The sequence below is a fragment of the Anas acuta genome, chromosome 27, assembly GCF_963932015.1.
Source record: "Anas acuta chromosome 27, bAnaAcu1.1, whole genome shotgun sequence".
Lineage (NCBI taxonomy): Eukaryota > Metazoa > Chordata > Aves > Anseriformes > Anatidae > Anas > Anas acuta.
The window spans coordinates 2,999,784-3,018,426 of NC_089005.1; the positions used below are offsets into that span (position 1 = coordinate 2,999,784).

General features: G+C 49.5%; 1 protein-coding gene across 2 annotated transcripts in view; it reads left to right on the plus strand.

The window, feature by feature from the left end:
• DPYSL2 (dihydropyrimidinase like 2) overlaps window positions 1-18,643 on the plus strand; it is a 52,121-nt gene that overhangs the window by 25,697 nt on the left and 7,781 nt on the right. For both annotated transcript variants that reach the window (XM_068662089.1, XM_068662090.1), the window contains exons 4-11: window positions 6,054-6,218; window positions 7,256-7,317; window positions 8,443-8,523; window positions 9,402-9,470; window positions 13,940-14,060; window positions 17,033-17,189; window positions 17,353-17,494; window positions 18,168-18,338. In XM_068662089.1, coding sequence (XP_068518190.1) covers window positions 6,054-6,218; window positions 7,256-7,317; window positions 8,443-8,523; window positions 9,402-9,470; window positions 13,940-14,060; window positions 17,033-17,189; window positions 17,353-17,494; window positions 18,168-18,338 — 968 coding nt within the window. The remainder of the gene's footprint in view (window positions 1-6,053; window positions 6,219-7,255; window positions 7,318-8,442; window positions 8,524-9,401; window positions 9,471-13,939; window positions 14,061-17,032; window positions 17,190-17,352; window positions 17,495-18,167; window positions 18,339-18,643) is intronic.

Here is an 18,643-nt window from a genome sequence, read left to right on the forward strand (position 1 = left end):
GCCTAAATCGATGCGGAGTTGGTGAGCTGGGAGCCGTGTTTTGATGCTTGAAGCCCCAGTCCTGTTGCGGAGAGGTTTGACTTTGGAATAGCCTTGTTACCAGACAAGGCAGCTCTCTGTAGCTCAATTTCTTGACCTCTAAAAGGGTCCCAAGGCCATTTGACTACAGCAGAAGGGATTGCGGCATCCTACAAGCTGCGAGTTTGAACTTTGGCTGAAGCGAGGTCTCTGATTATGGGATAATCTTCTGCGAAGCTTCCTTGGCTCGGGCGAGGGCCTGACTTGCAGTTCACGTGTGTGGGTTTTGCTCCACTCAACTTTCGTAGCATTTCTCCCAGTCCCCACCGGTGCCAGCAGAACGCCGCTGCTGCCACAGCCGAGCAGCAGCTCCTGACTGCTGAGCACGGAGCCGTGCAATCACCAGGGCTGAATTTAATTACAACCCTCTCAATAAAATGGCTCGTGACAGAATGTACAACTCAATAAATTCACCAGATTTCATCGCATGCAGTGGCTGTGAAGATTAAGTAGTATTAAAGAGGCAGATGTGTTTATAGCGATCAAGCTGCTATTTAAAGTTTGGGGTTGGGGAAATCTGCCTGCTAACAGAGAAACTTAAATGTCAAGGATTTACACCTTATAAACTCCTCTTAAACAATAGGCATGGTTAATGCTAGCAGGAGCCTGAAATAATGTGTAAAACTGCACTTCGTAATGGTGACTGGAGCCCTGCGTCTATGGCCTTATTACGTACACAGGTTTTGGGGCCAGTTGGCCCTAATTCCTTTTCATATTGACCGTATCACATAGTTTTTCTCTTTCCTGGTAGTGGTGTTCATTAGCTGAAGATGGAGGAAAAACTTCATGCGTGCTTTAGATGGCACGTAATTAAACCAGTCGAAAAAAAAAAAAACAAACCTCTTTACAGGGGAGAGCTGGAAGCAAGGACTATTAATAGAAACTCCAGGAAGAGGCTGTTAGCAAGCCAAGGCCTGCTCAAATGAGGCAGGATGGAAAAAGGAAAAAAACCGAACATGCCACAATACCAGGAAGCTATAAAACCCATTAATCCCCACCCATGAGGACGGCCGTCCAAAAAATAAAGGTTTGTTTGCAGCGCGAGGCTACGAGCTGAATTCAGCTGTCCCAGCGAGCTCTGGAAAAGCATCAATTTCTCCTGAGCGCAGCGAGGGGTCACAGGTATCGAGGCAGGGCTCTTAAACCACGTTTTGGAGAGCTTGGAAGTGCCAGAGAGATCTCAGAGGGGATGTTTGATGGCTTCAGTCTCACAGCATCCTGTAGGCTGTTGGTTAAATCCTGCAGGTGATCCCTGGTGCCCGTGCAGCACAGCCGCCTCCATTCATGTACCAGGCAGGAGCTGCAGCCATCCCCCTGCTTTGGAGAAGCTCTTACGGACCAAAAAGCCACAGCACATCAGGGTTTGGAGGAAGAAGCCAAGAAATGATGCAATGTTTCATGAAGCCACTGTGCAGAGCCGAGATCGGCTCCATTTTAAGCGTGCTGAGCTGCGAGCTGGTGGCCTGATACGGCTCCAGGGTCAGCGGGAGGATGCAGCAGCTGAATTAAGAGCAAAGGGATTTTGAAAGGCAGCCCTTAAGACCTGCACTGACCAGTGGTATCGGTAGCAAATGCTCACGCCTTGTGAAAGTGATGCTGTCACCTCTACCCGACTTAGGTTTTCACGCCTATGTTAAACCAACGCTGCTCTGTTTTCCCCTCTGCTGGGAAAGCTCCCTCAAAATCAATTCCTCCAAGTTTCTGCCTTCCCCTTTCACTTAGCACCAAGTGCCTGACCAGAGGTTCTCTCTTCCCTGCAGAATCCAGCCTTTTGGGCCCATAGGATGCAGCATTTTGGTGTGGCTGAACGCCAGCAGAGAGTGTTAAAGCCCCGCATCACCTCGGTTTGTTGTCTGCTTCTAATCTGGAGCTCTTTAATCCACCCGAGGAGCAGCGAAGGGTCGTGAGAGACAGTAAAACAGCCACGGGTGACGGGCTGGTGGGAGCTGGAGTGTTTGGAAGTGAGTACAGAGGCACCTTGTGAGCAACGTGAAGCTGCACGTGCCGATGGGAGAGCAAAAGCAGGCACGGCAGCGAGGTGCTGAAGTCTTGCTGCCGGTGGCTGGAACAATCCTGGCACAAGGGCACCCAGGTGCTCACATCTCCCTGCGCTCCAGAGGGTGGTGAGCTCTTGGTTTGGCTGGCAAAAAGACAAAATGCAGTAATTTGGGAATCTCATCAGCTTCTTACCAAGGGAAAAATTAGATTTGTAAAGCGCATCCTCCTCTTTTTTTCCCAGAAAGCGGTTATTTTCCTGATGGAAACCAGCTCGCTACCTTCTCAGCTGTAGGCTGTTGCATTTTGGATCCTGTTCCTCAGAAGGTTGCAAGATAAATCTGCAGAAGGTTTGCTGTCTATAGCTGAGAAACCACCATAATCCTAACCTCAGCTTTGCCTTTTAGCTTGCTGAGAGTGTTTTAAATAAGGAGAAGCATTAGGATTAAGCCCGAAATTCAGTGAGATTCAGGGAGCTGCTACAAGGACCGCAGCTATTTCATTCCTCCTTTGAAGCTTTCAACATTGATGAAGTGCTACTGAAGCGATCTTTTCCTTTTCTGCCTTTTTCTTCCTTTTGTTTCTTTTTTGGGAGCAAGCCTTGAGCTTAAAATGAGTCGGCAACTTCCTCTGCAGACCTCGGCGGCTGACATCATTTGCGCGAGGATAATCAACAACAGGAAGACGACATCTGGGCTTGGAAGCAGGACGAGATCAAGGCTGTGGTGGGCTGCAGAGCGGAGGGGTGACCACGGGCTGCTTTGTCTCGGCTGAGGCCGCTCCATCTGCTGCAGGAGCCGAGCTTTTTGCTTTGGGAGAGGAGAGGCTCTCCCAAACGTGGGGAGTAAGCCGGGGGCTTCCCGAGGGAGGAGGAGGATCAGCGAGGTCAGGCTAGCACGGCTGCTTTTCACGTGGGAAACCTCCAGGGTAATGTGCACGGCTGGGACCGCTGCGTGCTCCACAGGCTCTCCGAAGACCTCGTGGCCTTGTGGCAGATGATGCCCAGGGGTCATCTTGGGAGCCTGGGGCTGTGGGAACCTAGCGATGGAGCTCGCATCAGCTGCTTTGTAGCGCTTTGAAGCACAGGGACCTAAAGAAAAAGCTTTTTGTTTTACTCCCAGCTCTTGAGCTCTGCCTGAGGGCTGGAAGAGCTTCCTCTGAGCTGCGTGAGGGCGCTTCCTACCCTAGCACCGAGCAGAAGGAAAGGAATTCCACCCCTCGGTTGTTTTAACAACTGACAGGCAGTGCTAACACGGGGGAGACATTTAGCCGTGTCCGAGTTACCTCTGGGCTGATATTTTGGGCTCAGAGGATGTGAGAAATGGGGATGTGTTCAGCATCTGCTGCTTCTGCTGCCTCGCCTGCAGCAGCCCTCCGGCTCCAGGCACCCCTGGTTTGCTCTGCCCCAGTGCTGCTGCCCCGGTTCCCTCTGGAGCAGTGAAATCCCACATTTTTGAAGGCTGGGGGTGCGCGTTCAGGCCTCCTTCTTGCTGAGTCCTCCCGTGTGGATGTGCTGAAGGGGTCGGTGAGTGACGTGTCCCATTTGGATGGGGCCAGTGGGCGATTTGGCTCTCGGGGAGCTCGAGGGAGCTGCGCTGAGCTGTGTCGGCAGCACAGCTTCCATATGAGATATTCCCAATCCCCGGAGCCGGCTGTAATGCACATATGCACCACTACCCCCGTCCTTATCCTTATTGTAACCAGCTGGGGGTTGACTTGGTCAGAGATCTGATAGAGCTCCCTCACCCCTCTCCCACTCCCACAAACTCCCATTACTCATCCTTAGGCAGTACATGAAATGGGGGGTGATGGAGCTCTGATCCTAAACACCAGAGTCATTCCTGGGGCTCCTTAACCCCTCGGTGTCTCAGAATTCCCTAATGCCAACCAGCCATGCACTGCCTTGGGGTTTTCAGAGCTCTTCTGGCACCTTTTGTCTAAATGGAGACGGATTTAGGATAGAGATTAAAGGGGATTTGGGGGCTTTTTAAATAGTGAGGAAGACAGCTCTTGTCTTAAGGCCATCCCTGAAAACCTGGGGTTTCTCCGTGTCCCTTCGGTAACACAGCGAGAATGTTGTTCTTCTCCTTGTTCTTCGTTCTCTGTAAGCTACTGATTAACTTTGGCAGGGTGACAGTGGGCTGCGTCCTGGCCAAGAAACAATTCAGCCTGGAAGTCAGCGGAAGGTTCCTGACCGTCACAGCTCATGGAGGAGCAAGGGGATGATTTTTTTTTTTGCCAACAGGACAGTTGATCGGCTGGTGGAATTCGGCTTCCTTTTCCTGAGGGTGGTGAAAACAGCATCCTTCATCTGGTGCCAGCCACCAGGGAAATTTCAGAGCTTTCTCCCATGGCACAGAGGAGCAGGATGCTGCTCTGAGCGGGCAGACAAAGGCCTCCTACTCCTCAACCCTTCAGCCCCTGCTGATTAAAGCTGCGTGGATGATGCATGGCAAAGAACTGCACATCCCATCCTTCCCTTTGCAGGCTAGCGTGGTGCTTTGAGGAGCAAACACAAGCTTTTTGGAAGAAAAGCAAGTATTTTAACTGCTGTTTGCTGTGTCTTGTAGCCGCCTTTGCAAGACAGAGGGGGTGGGCAGAGCTTTGCAGGATGGTTTGGGTCATCCTCTTCCCTTGGTGCAGGTTCTGCATGTCTCAGACACCAGAAATGCTGTTCCTGCCCCGGGTGGCTGAAGCCCACGGGTATTTCAGGAGAGCGGGACTGCTTTTGGAGCAGGCTGAGAGCTCTCGGTGCAAATCCATTTCTTACAGGGGTGCAAAACCAGGAAATCTCGGCCAACATGTCAGCATGGGGGAGACACAACGCTTGGAGAGTGAGCAGGGTTCGAGGACTCTGTCCCTTATCCTTGGGGAGATGTGAAGCTAACTGCTGAGCTGGTGGCAGCCCGGATACTTACCAGTGAAGTTAAAAACAAATGGCTTCAATTTCTCTGTTGAAAATTGAAGCCTTTTTTTTGTTTGTTTGTTTTTGATTTTTGGGTTATATGATAGAGAATTTAAGCCAGGGCTCCAGGGCTCTCCTCCTCCTGTCTGCCCAGTGACCCATGAAGTCTTGCAGACGTTCCCTGCTCTCCCAGCAGACGGTCAGTGCCTCAGATGCTGGCTCAATTCTTTTATTTCACTGTGGCTAGTGAAGATCCCAGAGATCCCATACATTCAAACCATTTGAATGTTGCCCAGATTATTGGGATGAACAACAAACCTACAGGTACAAATCTCATCACCACTTGATGTTGTGCATCTGTAGTACTGGTGGCGACGTTCTGTAGCTGCTGATAAACCCTGCTGCTGTCAGACTGATGAGTTCGGCTAAAATGAGGATAGGACTGGAAAGATGCCAGGGGCAAGCAGGACCCTTTTCTCCTCAGGCAGTGTTTGTTGGGCCTGCTCCTTGCAGTCCTTGCTGTATTATTTTTGGGATGTGTAGCACAAAATGACAGAGGCTTTGGTGGCCACTCTGTAGGGCCAGCAGCAATGTGTCCTGGCACTCGGGGTACCTTTTGTAGCATCCAGAGGCACAGACAAAGGCACTGCTTGGATCCGAGGTACTGAGCACTGAAAGCTGCCGGCAGATCCTCGCAGGGGGATCTTGCCCGTGTCATTGTGTATTTGTCACCCGGCTAGGTAGGAGGGGAGGGTGTTTATGGAGCAGTGGTTTGGGTTTGCTGCCTTAGGAATGTCATTTGCTTCATTTAGAAACAATGGCAGGCTGACAAGCTGTGGATGGAGCTGTGCCCTTCAGCTCCTGCTTTGTAGTCGGCTTCCTCGCTGCGGTCTCAGATGTGGGGCTTTGGAAACCAGGCCCTTCAAACTCAGATTTTAAGGGGAAGGGGAGAAGTGGACTCCTTTTTTATATATTTTTTTTTCAGCAGCAGGTCCTTCAAGGCATGCTTTCTGCCTTAAACACCCCCGAAAGATCCCGAGCCAGCCTGACCAATGCTTCTCTTGTCTTTTCCCAGTCGACCACGTGGTTCCGGAGCCGGGGACCAGTTTGCTGACTGCGTTTGACCAGTGGCGAGAATGGGCAGACAGCAAGTCCTGCTGCGACTACTCCCTGCACGTGGATATCACCGAGTGGCATAAAGGTGTCCAGGAGGAGATGGAAGCTCTGGTTAAAGATCATGGTAAGTTTGGTTAGGGAACACACAAGGAAGCCTTTCCCCTCCTCATTTTTTAGGGTTGGCTCCCTTATTTTTCAAGACCAGATCTTTCAGAGGTGTTTTATTCTTACCTCCCAATAAAGCTGTTTTGGGCCCTGTCGTTATCTTGTCCCACTCTGGCTTCTTGTCACAGTTTGGACAGTCAATTTTAGAAGGCTTTGGGGGATGCAGTGTGTTAGATGGAGGAGCATGGATTTACAGAGGAGAATCTCATGCAGGGGAGCCCCTTTGTTCAGCTTCAGACATCAAACTGCTGTAAACAGGGGAAGAATCAGGCCCAGAAAGAGCAAGCCAGCGCCGGTCACTAACGGTGGAGAAGAGCTTAATAAAATGACCTCATAGGATTTTCCCCTCTTTAATTTCCTTGACGTTTCATCCTTAGGCTAGAGTAATTTTCCATCCTGTTTGTAGCTTAAAAAAAAACAACCAACCTTTTACATCCTAATGAGCGTTTTCCCATAAGTGCTGGGTAGGAACTTTTCTCTTGTGCTACAGAAGGCAGGAAAGGGAAAGCTGACTTCTGAGAACTCCCCGTGTCCTGGTCAGTACAGACGTGGTGCAGGAGGGAGTGGGAGATCAGGCAGACATGCCCCGTCTCTGCTGTTGTGTGCAAGGCATTTTGCTTATTATTTTTATGAACTCAGCCTCCCACGGTGCTGAATCCACAGAATTATTCTGCTTTCAGTGTTAAGTGGAAGCCCAGGGGTTTAGCTGTCCCCACGAGCTGCACCGTTCCCATCGGCTGTGTTAATAAATGCCAGCTGGCTGGGGAGGTCCTGGCTTTGCGCTGCGATTTGTCAGGAGTGTGTGCATCTCGCCATGTGCACGTATGTGTATGCATTTCACAGCAGATTAAAGTCATTTATTTGTCTACCTATCATTACTGCTTGCCGGGGGGCTGATTGAGGGAATGGCTCCTTTCTGTGGGAAATGGTGTGTTCCTTGTGCGTGTGCCTGCAATGTGGATGTCAAAGATAATTCCTTTGCTCTCTTTCTACCAGGTGTGAATTCCTTCTTGGTTTACATGGCTTTCAAAGATCGCTTTCAGCTAACTGATTCTCAGGTAGGAAGGCTTAATGTTCACATCCTTCTGTCACCGAAAGCTGTGCATTAGTCACATCCAAGGGTTTACATTCAGGCTATTTGGATCTGACATTCTCTTCTGGTTTCAATCTTTGCATGTGTAACAGGACCGAAGGTTTGTAACAGTATCCAGAGCTCTGCCTCCCAGAACTCTTTTAAACAAGAAACAAAAAAACCCTGAAAGTCTTGGCTGGGGAGAGTAATGGTAAAACTCTCACTTGGAGGGAACTAAAGTTTTATTCCCACTCCTTTAGTGTGGAAGCAATGGCAGTTTGATAAATTGCTGCTTTCTGCCTTGACACAGGGCAAGCCAGAGATCTCTGGCATAAATTGTGCTTGTGTTTGTAAGCTGAAACGGAGCCTGGTCCTGAAAGAGGGGGTTCTGGCTTTAGCCTTAGAATCACTGGGACCTTAAAAAGGAATTGCCCTCCTGTTTGCTCCTGGAGTGGCTACATCTGAGCACCATTTAATTGTTTAGATGGGTAGTTTATGTTTCTAAATGTGGTGGGAGGAGAGGAATGCCTGGGAGCCATTTGGAGCGGTGTGGGAGGCAGTGGTGTATGGCAGTCATCTCTAATGACTGGTAGGCATTTTAATGAGCCACCATTGACTGAGCAGGTTGTGGGTTTGTCAACCTGAGCCCTCTCAAGCTGGTTGTTGGAGTGGGAAACCACAGTGCCTGTCCCAGCAGTGAGCGGGGTGGGCACAAGGTCTTCATAAAAATCAGGCACAAGGGTTTTTTCTGTGCTGGGCACCAGTAATTGAAGGCATGGGACAAGTAAAACACTGCAAGCTCCTTAAAATCAGTCCTGTGCAATTGCTGTTTCTTTCTCCAGTGTGTGTGCTAGAAAACCCAAACGCTGGTGTTTGAATACTGCTTCTTACAACAGCAATAGTATTTGACAATGAAGATGGGGAAATCTAGTTGTAGGGGGAGAAAATGGGTCAAAATGTATCCAGCAAACAACATCTTACCTTTCTTAATGCTTCCCTGTCTCTTTTCTGTTCTGCACAATTCTGTATGCTAAAGGAGATCTGATATATGGGTACAGAGACTTGAGGGTGCATTTGGGGTGTATTGTGATGTGTGTTTTCTGTCTTCCAGATATACGAGGTCCTGAGCGTAATTCGGGATATTGGTGCGACAGCTCAAGTGCATGCTGAAAATGGTGACATCATTGCTGAGGTATCTTGTGTTTATTCTGTGGATTGTTAACTTCAAAATGCTGGGAGGGGTTTAAACACTGGATTCCTTTTTGCAAACAGAAAGTCCTGGAGGCATTTAAAAGCACAGCACAGCAGTGTCAAGGATGCAAGCAGAGCAGTGCATCAAATGCCACCCCTTCACTGTCAGTAATAATTCAGGTTTTTGTGGCAATTTTCAGCCTGTGGTGGGTGTCAGCCCTCTCTGTCTGTCTGTCCATAACAGAAAGTCTCACTGCGTGCTGAAAAATGCTCTGCAATAACTTTGAGCAGGGGAGTGGGAAGGCAAATAACTTCCTACAATATCTGGGATGCTGGCGTTTGGGATCTGTTAAACAGCAAAGAAGAAGAAATGTTATTAATGCATTTGGATGTAATCTGATCTCCAGATCATTTTATACGTTATGCCTCAAGCATGCACAACTTGGTGGTGCAAAGGATTCCTTCATTGCCTGGCTGGTGAAAAGACCACCTGAGTCTTGGAGCCCAGTGGCCTGCAGTTGCAGGATGATCTTTGCAGGAGATACTGTTTTTCTGCATCTCAGAGATTATTTTATAGACACAAATGAGGAGTGAAAGTTGAGGAGCTGTGAACCCAATGTGAAACAAATCAAAATAAAAGGCTTCCCTGACCTCCTGTGAACAAATCAGCAAGGGTTTTGTAGAGCTCTGGTTATTCTCAACACTGGAAGTTGGACAGAACTCTGTTTTTAAGGCCCTTATGTAAAGCCCCATGTGACCGTCAGCAAGCGCAGATGCCTAGGATCTCACTTGTACCTCTTACAAACAGCTGTGTTTGCTGCAAGAAAAACACACGCTGCTTTAAATCTTTTCTTCTGCTCTTTTTTCTCTCTGCCTTAGGAGCAGCAAAGGATCCTGGAACTGGGAATCACAGGCCCTGAAGGGCATGTGTTGAGCAGACCTGAAGAGGTGAGAACGCCTTCCCATTTACTCCCCAGTTTGTATCATTCCTGCATTGCCACCAGGTAGTTCCTATTGGGATGAATTTGTTCAGAAACAAGATTTCATCCTGGCTATAAACAGCATTGCTGCATGGGGGGAGGGAAGAGGCTAAAAGGCTTCTAGGGACTGAGTAGGAACTACTCCATTCTACAGACGTGACCACTATGGGTACTTCTGAGTAATTGAGGAACCCCCTCAGCTTCTCTACTGGAGAGAGGGACATGTTCAGGAAGTAATTTTTCCACCCTAAGGTTTGATTTACCCTCTGGAGATGGACATCTCTTTCTGCTGGTTGTTGGAGAGGGTGTGTCTTTGCTTGCACATCAGATGCTTAAAATAAAAAGAGATGAATTTGAGTCACAGAGCCCATGAGTGCTCAAAACACAGAGAGTTGTACTTAGCACATCTTCAGTTCAGCCCTTTGATAGCTCAAACTGGATTTGTACGTTAGGGGCTGTAGAAAATGTTGTGCTAGGTCCTCTGTGTGCAGACAGGGCAGCAGGAAGACCATGGTCTGCCTTGATTCAGCTGCTAATCTGAACACTCTCAGATGGGGTCCCTGAAGAATTTCTGATGGTTTGGTCTTTAAAGAGCTAGACCATAAAGTTTTTGTAGTTTCCATCACTTTTAGTAAGTGTTTTGCATGAGTAAAGACTTCAGAATTTGGGTTTATGTAGGCAGGATTCTGCCACTTTATTTCCTAGATCCCATGTCTTGGTTTTCTCTTAGTCCTTATCTTATCAAGGTTTCCTCTGAATCAGTGGAAGATTTTTATATATGCCCAAATCCTGACATTCTGTTTTAGGTGCTTGTGTACTTTCCATTGTATTTGGTCATTTGATGAACATTTTACAGTTGGTGGATTTTGAACACTGAAGGACTAAATGAGTTGCTGAAGGCACAGAAGATGTGTACCAGAGAGGGGAGCTAATTCCCAGCTCCCAGGCTATTACTTCAGCATACCTAACCCCCATCCTTCCCATTGATTCCTCTAGGGTCACGTGCCCCTATCCCATTTATCTCACTCCTTCTGGCCCCTTGAAAGGAGTCCTGTGAGTAAGGACAAGCTCAAAACTTTCAGATTGGTTCCCACCGCATTCTTCGTGTCTTGTCTTTCAGTATCTTTGAGCTAGACATCTCACCGTGGCACCACGGCTTTGTGGAGTCCATCCATTATGCACAAGAAATTATTTTTGTTCCTCTAAGATACCGGGGCTGTGCTGACTGCCAGATGTGGTCCTGCTGGAAGCTGAGCGTGTGAGATCATTCGCACATGCCCTTCATGCTCCCTCTCCGTTTCCTCCCCTTGATTCAGACAAGCAGCATCCAGAGACATTTCAGTAGGAGTATAAATCACTCCGTTGCTGCAGGCAGAAAGAAAAAAAACAAACGCTCGGCTTGGGCAGTGTGCGAATCCTCCCAGAAGTTGTGTTTGGCTGCAGGAGCTGGGAGTTTTTGCTTCCTGGAAGTTGCAAGCAAACGCTTGCACTGAGCCTCCCCCCCACCTACCCCCACGTTTTTATTGTCAGACATTTCGGCAGGCAGCAGGAGAGCAGGAACAGCCGCCACTCAGACACTCGGGGCTCATCTGTGGAGCACCCCTAAACTTTTGTGAACTTCAAAGAAAAGCTGCTCCTTGTCTTGAAGGATCTGGCTGTCAAATTAGTCTGGCTACTTCAAAGATCGCCATTAGCGGAGGGGGAGCTTTTAAGAGCGAACTGTGCGGTTCCCTGGCTTTGTTTGTTTGTTCCATCTGTCTCCTGCACTGGGCAGAAATGTGCTCTTTCACCATGGACGCAGCAAGGCTGCCTGAGGACACGTGGCGAGGATCAGGGGAGCCTCTTCCAGTGTCACCAGGCAGCCTCGGTGCAGCTGAACTCAGCTGTGCCGTCAGTGGAAGTGCTTGGTCCAAATTCTCCTCCTTTAAAGTCCTAGGAAACAGAGCAGGAAACGATGTCATCTGCTTCCCTCCCCTCCTGTTCCCCGACGCAGTCGTGTTTTTAAAAACACGCAGTTCTCTTCAAGCTGGCCGATGACAAAGGCCAGATCCTGAGGGCGGCAGCAGCTCCGTAATTCCTCTTAACCTCAGGAGGAGCCGATGTTTCTTGCTGTTCCTCTGGAGGGCTGGTAAATGCTAAATTGGCTTTTCACACTGCCCCTTACGGCGTGTAAAGCCTGTCCTAAGGACTTCATGGTGCTTGTCATCTTGCTAAAGATCCACTTCATTCAGAGCTTCCCCTGCAGCGCAGCAGCAGGAGTTGTTCCCACTGCCCCTTGCAGAGCTCTGGGTCAGGGCCATGTTGAACAAAACCAAAATGTTGGTTAAATCAAAAGCCTTGCAGAATTCAATGAGATGTGTGTCTGAGTGAAGCAAGCAGTGTCTGACCATGTGTGTTTGTGTCTCACTCAGAGCATGCACATCTTCTGAACTTGTGGGTTGAGCAGAAGGCCCAAATTAAGGCTTACATTTCACTGCTGCCTCAGCTCACCTCAGTAACCTGGGTTTAGCCAAGGTGACAGCATCCAGCACTTGGTCCCAGCCAGCAAAGGAAACCTGTCCTACACCACCACCCCAAGGCAGCATCACCCCATGGCTTGCTGTAAAACCCTCCCCCTCATAGCAGGGATCGTTCAGCGATGACTTTTCAGCGTGATCCGTCATTTTTTTGTTTTCATTTTAGCCACAAAAACGCTGAAAGCCCGAGCAGTCCAAGTGCTCCAGGAAACGTCTTTTTTTTTTCCAAGAGAACTGCTGTGCTAGGGCTTCTGATGCATGCTGGTAATTGCAAACATTCCCCTTTGGACTCGTCGTTGGGTTATTGTTATGTGCCTGTCACCATAGCATCTGGGCACAAGGCATGAATTCAGCAGCCTCCTTCTGCACAGAAAATATTCTTTTCCTGCTCTAGCAGTTGCTTAAAGGCATTTCGGTCAAAAGCCTGGAGATGCAGACTTCTATCCCTGCCTTGGAGGTGAGGAAACTAAGGGACGATGTGGAAATGGACAGAGCTGCATGTGCCTGCTTTACATGGGCAGCTGGCAACGTGATGCCATTGCCTGGAAACGTTTCCCCATCTGACTTCTCTCCTCGCTTCTCAGGAGGGACAATTTTGCTTTTCTTGGCTCTTCCCTTCAGCCTCCCTCTTTCCTGCAAGTGCTGCTGACTGTGGCTTGCTGCAGTGGAGTAACTCCCTTCCTTGCAGCCTTTTCCACTTGGGTGGGGCAGCTGGGCCAGAAAATGTCCCCATGGTGGCAGTGGCACATCCCCACTGCCTGGGGAGGGTTAGTCACAAGCCCCGGGGTTGGGACAGGCTAGGGTTTTAACCCTTCTGGTGCTTGAAACCAACCTGCTGGGTTAGGGGGCTGGTTTTCTTCTAAAAACTCCCATCTGGTCTTGTGTTGTTTTCCTTGAGCAGCCCAGCTGCCAGCGGAGCAGTACCAGGTGGGAGCGAAGCTGTTCTGGGCACTTGGGCATCCGTGTGCCAAGTACAGTGCCCTAAGGTGACAGATCCTTAATTTCAGGTATTCCTGCAGCAGACCGAGCTAGGAGCCAGCAGCCAGCACGTCCTGATCCTGGGACTGGTGCTGGTTTGCTGCTCTTGGCCTGAGATAAGGCACTGCAGAGCAGATTTCAGACTGTGCCAGGACCGTGGGAGGTGCTGGTAACCTCTTGCTTTTGGAAATCAAGTGGCTGGTGGCTTGGAGCTTCAGTTGCCTTTGCTGTTCTCTTGCAAGATGTCTGTGGTACCGCAGTTCTTCATAGCAGCAGGCACAATGAGCATGACTCCCTTGTTAAATCCATCAGCTGGACTGCTTTGATTAGAAAATGTGATCTGTGAAAGTCCTGCTCACGTTCATTCAAAGACGAGATAGAAAGCGGTGTCTCAGTCTCGCTGGGGCTCGCTCTCTACACGTGCAAGAAAAAAAGAGTTGCTTTATGGGGTGGCTCACACTCTGTCAGATCCCGAGCCAGATGCTGTGGTGGAGGGTACAATTTAGAAGGCTTGTTTGCAAACGTGGCTTACCAGAATATGTGGCTACAGCATCTCTCTTCCGTGCGGGCTAGAACATGAATAGTTCTGCTGAGTTAACATTTCGTTGGTTATTTTTGCCTAGGTTAAAGAAGGGGCTTAATCATACTGACCCCGAGCACCTGGAGTGTTCTTTTAGGACTTAGGCTGCTTGCAGGGAGTATCTGAAGCAGCCTGGGAGAAAAGGTAGTAGAGAGGCGGGACTGGAGCTCGGTGCCATTTTAATTACCCTAATTGCACTGTACAAGTTTCCAGCTCAGATTTGGAGAGGTGGGAACTCTCCTCTCACCCTGCACGCCCTCTTTTCCCATGGAAGTGGAAGGTGTGACCCTGTGGAGGAGGATGGGGGAGTCAGGGGAGTTAGGAGGATGCTCCCACTGACTTGCTGCTGCCTTTGTTTCGCAGGTGGAGGCAGAAGCTGTGAACCGGGCAATAACCATCGCCAACCAAACCAACTGCCCCCTGTACATCACCAAGGTGATGAGCAAAAGTGCCGCTGATGTCATTGCTCAGGCCAGGAAAAAGGGTAAGCCAACTCCCCTGGATGGAAGCACCCTACCAGCTCATGCTGTTCAACTCCTTGCCAACACAAGCTTCATCCCTCCGGGAGAGGTTTCTTTTTCCAGTGTTACGTCCAGGCTCTTTTTCAAAAGGTCCCCAACAAGTGCTTCTGTCTGATCTCCCCCAGACAGGGGCTGTAGCAGTGCCAGGAGCTGTTCCTTTAGTTCAGCCTGGAGGCTCTCTCTTCACACCCATCCTACTACATCGAGCCATGTGCCTTGGTGTTATCGCAGAGCAATTCCCTGCTGTCTGCACTTAACAAATCTCCATGGAGACTGCAAGCAGTGTCCTCTGTCCAGCTGCTGTGCTCTTCCTTTGGTGCTTTCTGCTGAACTGCTCCCGGGGTCAGAAGTGATTCTAAGAGCCCTGACTGAGGTCTTTGGCTCGCGAGCCCTGCTGGAGTTAGTTGGAGGAGCTGAAGTGCTTCCAGCTGTCCACTGTGCTCCTTGCCTGTGAAATGGATGCTGTGCTGTAACAGCCCGGCATCCAGGCAGGAATTGGGCTCATTAGTTTGGGTTTGGCTGGGAATTTTAATTGCCCCTGATAACGCTGCCTGAGGATGCTGCAGGAAGCAAGGCTCAGACCTGCCTTGGGTGCTGCTGCCTCGTGGCTCCTCTCTCTCAGCGAGATATGAAAGAGCTTCATGACTCTAAACGATGCAGTGACTTCTGCCAGGTCCTGACTGTGCTGTCTTGCCCCCAAGACACGAGGGTTACAAAGCACAGAGCGCGCCTGTCTCCCCGCTTCTGTGACTAAACCCTTCATTTCTATTTAAAGTGCTCTGGGTGGGTGAGTAAGCAGGAGGGATCATTTCCCCCCTCCTTTCCACAGAAGGGGTGCATTTAATTTGGTGCAGTCTAAATAAGCCCGAGTAGATACACAAATGACATCACTTTCCATCTGAGCGTTTGGTGCTAGAAGAGCTCATTTCCTACTGCAGCAAATGGATTTGGGTTTGTGTATGAGCTCAGAAGTGTTTGGATCCCATAATTCCTGCTAAGTGAGTTCAGAGCTGGTAAGGGAAACCGATCTCCGAGGCATCCCTCTCTGTTCATGGTGTGGAAGCAGCTCGAGCTGTTTGGGATGAAGTGTCCTCTGCTAGCTCTGTTAGTGGAGGTCACGCTGAAACGAGATGTGTTGACACGGCAGAGTGGCTGCATGGTGCACTGCCCCACACAACAACTTGATCCCATAAGCCAGGGAAGCATCCTTTGGTTTTTCTAGATAAAGGACTGGAGACACACAGACCACAGAGATGCAGCATCAACAACAGCACCTTCCTGCCCTCACTGTCCTCAGACCACTGGCTGAAGGGTAGTCGTAGGGGTTGGGATAACAGACCACACACTTTCTTCACAAAAACCATAAAACAACCTGCTGTGGCTGGGGGTTGGCCTGTCTGAGAGGTGCTGGGATGCTCCCAGGTGGCTGACCCGCAGAGCTCACTTCACTCAGCTTCCTGAGTGCACTAGCGTGTGCAGTTTTCCTTCAGATTGCATTTTCTCCTTATAAGGAGAATTTGGGGTAAAAATGGCACGCCATTCTCTGCTCCTTTATGTAAGTAATTCAATTTAAATGCTGTGCGTTACCCAACTGGGTAGCCCAGGAGGGCCACACACACTACCCTTGCCCTCCCAAGCAACAGAGGAAACAGAGCTGAAGACTCTCCAAAGCAAAAACAAAACCGAATTGATTCGCTAAAATGGAAAAAAATGACTGTTATTTAAAGCCAGATGTTCCCAGTGGCATTTGCATGGAGGAGATTCCCTGCAGGCCCTGTCATTGGCGGATCTGGGAGCTCAAAACATTGCTCCCTGCAGAACAATCCTCCCAATGTATCGGCCCACAACAGGCCTCCCATTAATAGCCAGCGTGTGTTTCGCCTTGTTCTGATTTCATAACCCTATTTGTGGCAAGTGATGTCACGCGGCCTCTTCCTCTGCTGGTGGATCCCCTCCGATAAAGCTGCTCCGACATCTCCTGCTTCGGTGTGGTGCTGGAAGCAGCGTGCAGCCAGTTCTGCCTCACCAAACACACAAGCTCTTTCCCAGCTTGTTTAAGAGCCTAGCAGTGGTTTGAACACGGTGGTGAAAGGTTGTGTTTCTGCACTCTGCATGGCGAGGTAAGGCCCTGCCGGCTGGCTCTTGCGTTGCCTTTGCCAGTCTTGTGCTTTTGAAGCCTTCAGCATTAACATTTTAGCCACCCACACTTTTTGCAGGCAGGTACATATACACAGAGCAGCCAGGCTCAGAAGGCAGCTGGGCAGGCCCCTAACGGGGATTTGGGGAGCGTTTCATTTGGTGAGCAGATCTGCGGGGCTGCCAGCCTGCACCGCGTTTGAAGTTGCAGCATCTTGCAGCTGCTTGGTGTGCAGATGTTGCTGGTGCATTCCAGCATGCAAAAGCATCGTGGCCTTAAGGATCGGCTCTTCCTTCATGTGGTTCCAAAAATGCTAATAAAGAGGAAGGATGCACTGGTGGTTAGCGGACTGGACAGCGAGTCAGAAGATCTGAGTTCATTTCCTAATTCTGCCACAGATTTACCAGGAACCCTTGGGGAAATCACTCAGCTTCCCTGAGCTGTATTTGTGAGCCAGAAACGCTGCTGTTTGCTGTTTCTTCTCAGCAATGTGCTCTCCGCAGGCAGTAAACTTCCCACGGAGGAATTGTATCTGGTCTGTGCACAGAGCCTGCTCCAAAATCAGCCTTGTTAGATCCACCCAGCCTTGTTAGATCCTTCGTGGCTGTACATTTATAAAAATACTGCAGGTGCCTTTTTTGTTCCTTCCTTTTCTTCCTTTTCCTCTGGACCAGGCTGTGTCTCCTCGCACTTACAGTTCCCCTCAGCCTCTTTCATGAGGTTCTTAGCCCAGAATCCAACACAGTGAATTTTTGGACATTTCTTGGTGCTCACCATGCCTGTGTTCCCCCCCTGTAGGCACTGTGGTGTACGGGGAGCCCATCACAGCCAGCCTGGGTACTGATGGATCTCATTACTGGAGCAAGAATTGGGCCAAGGCGGCAGCTTTTGTCACTTCCCCACCGCTGAGTCCTGACCCAACCACTCCTGATTTTCTCAACTCACTACTGTCCTGGTGAGTAGAGCTCTTTGTGTTCTTACAAGATATGTTTCATCCCGAGACAAGGGGATTATAAAAATAATAGCCATTGTTGGCAGCTCGCAAAAGGGTGTTTTATCTTTAGTGGTAAACCCGTGACAATAAAATACCTTAAAAAGCTGTCCTTGTCTGTTTCCAGTGGAGACCTTCAAGTTACTGGCAGTGCCCACTGCACCTTCAACACTGCTCAGAAAGCTGTTGGGAAGGACAACTTCACCCTGATCCCTGAAGGAACCAACGGGACTGAAGAGAGGATGTCCATCATCTGGGACAAGGCTGTGGTATGTCCTGGGCTGATTGCGTTGTGGCCAGAGAAGGAAGCTTGTTTAGGTTAAGCCACCCTTCCACTTATGATTCTGCAGACTTGAAAATCCAGCCTGTAAAGCATCCAGGCATGTAGCAAACGTTCACTTAACTAGGGAATGGTTGAACCTGTCTGCCAGTAGCAGAATGGTAATTGAGAGGAGCGTGCTGTGTGCCAGGTCTGGATCTTTCCCTTTTTTTTTGTGTGTGCGTGTGTCATGTCTGATTTCTGACCTAAAATTACCAGTCTGGCAAGGAGGAGCTGGAAGTCTGTTCATTATGTTCTGTTACCTCTTTTTGCACCTGTAAAATGTTGCTGATAAACGGATCAAGCAGGAGTTGTCACTCTCTCGAGTTAAAGTGGTGTGGCCAAGTGGACAGAGTAATGAAAGGGGTTTTGGTTCTGGTCCCTGATGCACCACAGCTTGGGGGTGAGTGAGACAAGTTCCTTCCTTCTTCTCTTCAAGCAGACGTTCAGAGCTGAAGGAGCTGCAGCAGTGTGTCGTGACCTCCTTGCAAAAGCTCGGTCCCTTTACTTGAGCTTTTTGCCCCACAGAGCTCATTGGGAATCTGCTTTTGATGCTCCTGCCACTGGCTTTTTGGAGTGGTCCCCATCTGGCTAATGCAGTGCTTCCTTTTGTCTTTCCCCAGGTGACTGGCAAGATGGATGAGAACCAGTTTGTTGCTGTGACCAGCACAAACGCAGCTAAAATCTTCAACCTGTACCCACGGAAGGGCCGTATCGCAGTGGGCTCCGATGCTGATTTGGTTATCTGGGATCCTGACAGTGTCAAGACAATTTCTGCCAAGACTCATAACATAGTAAGGATGTTTTTTATGATACGAGCTCTGCTGCTCATTTCCTCCTGTCTCCCTTTAGACTATGCTGACAAGAACCAGAGCTCATGACAACTGAGGGTTGTTTTTTTCCCCATGCCCCAAGCCCTGTCTGGTCTTACACCCAGCACAGCTCAGTTCTGTGTGCAGACGGAGAGGTGACTGAGCCCACAGCTGCAATCACATGAACACCCAGATATTTCCCTCGGAGCAAAGAGCTTGTTGGCTCTTTCTGAGCATCAGACGTGCGGATCTGAGCACACAGAGAGCTCTTCAAATCTCTTAAATGC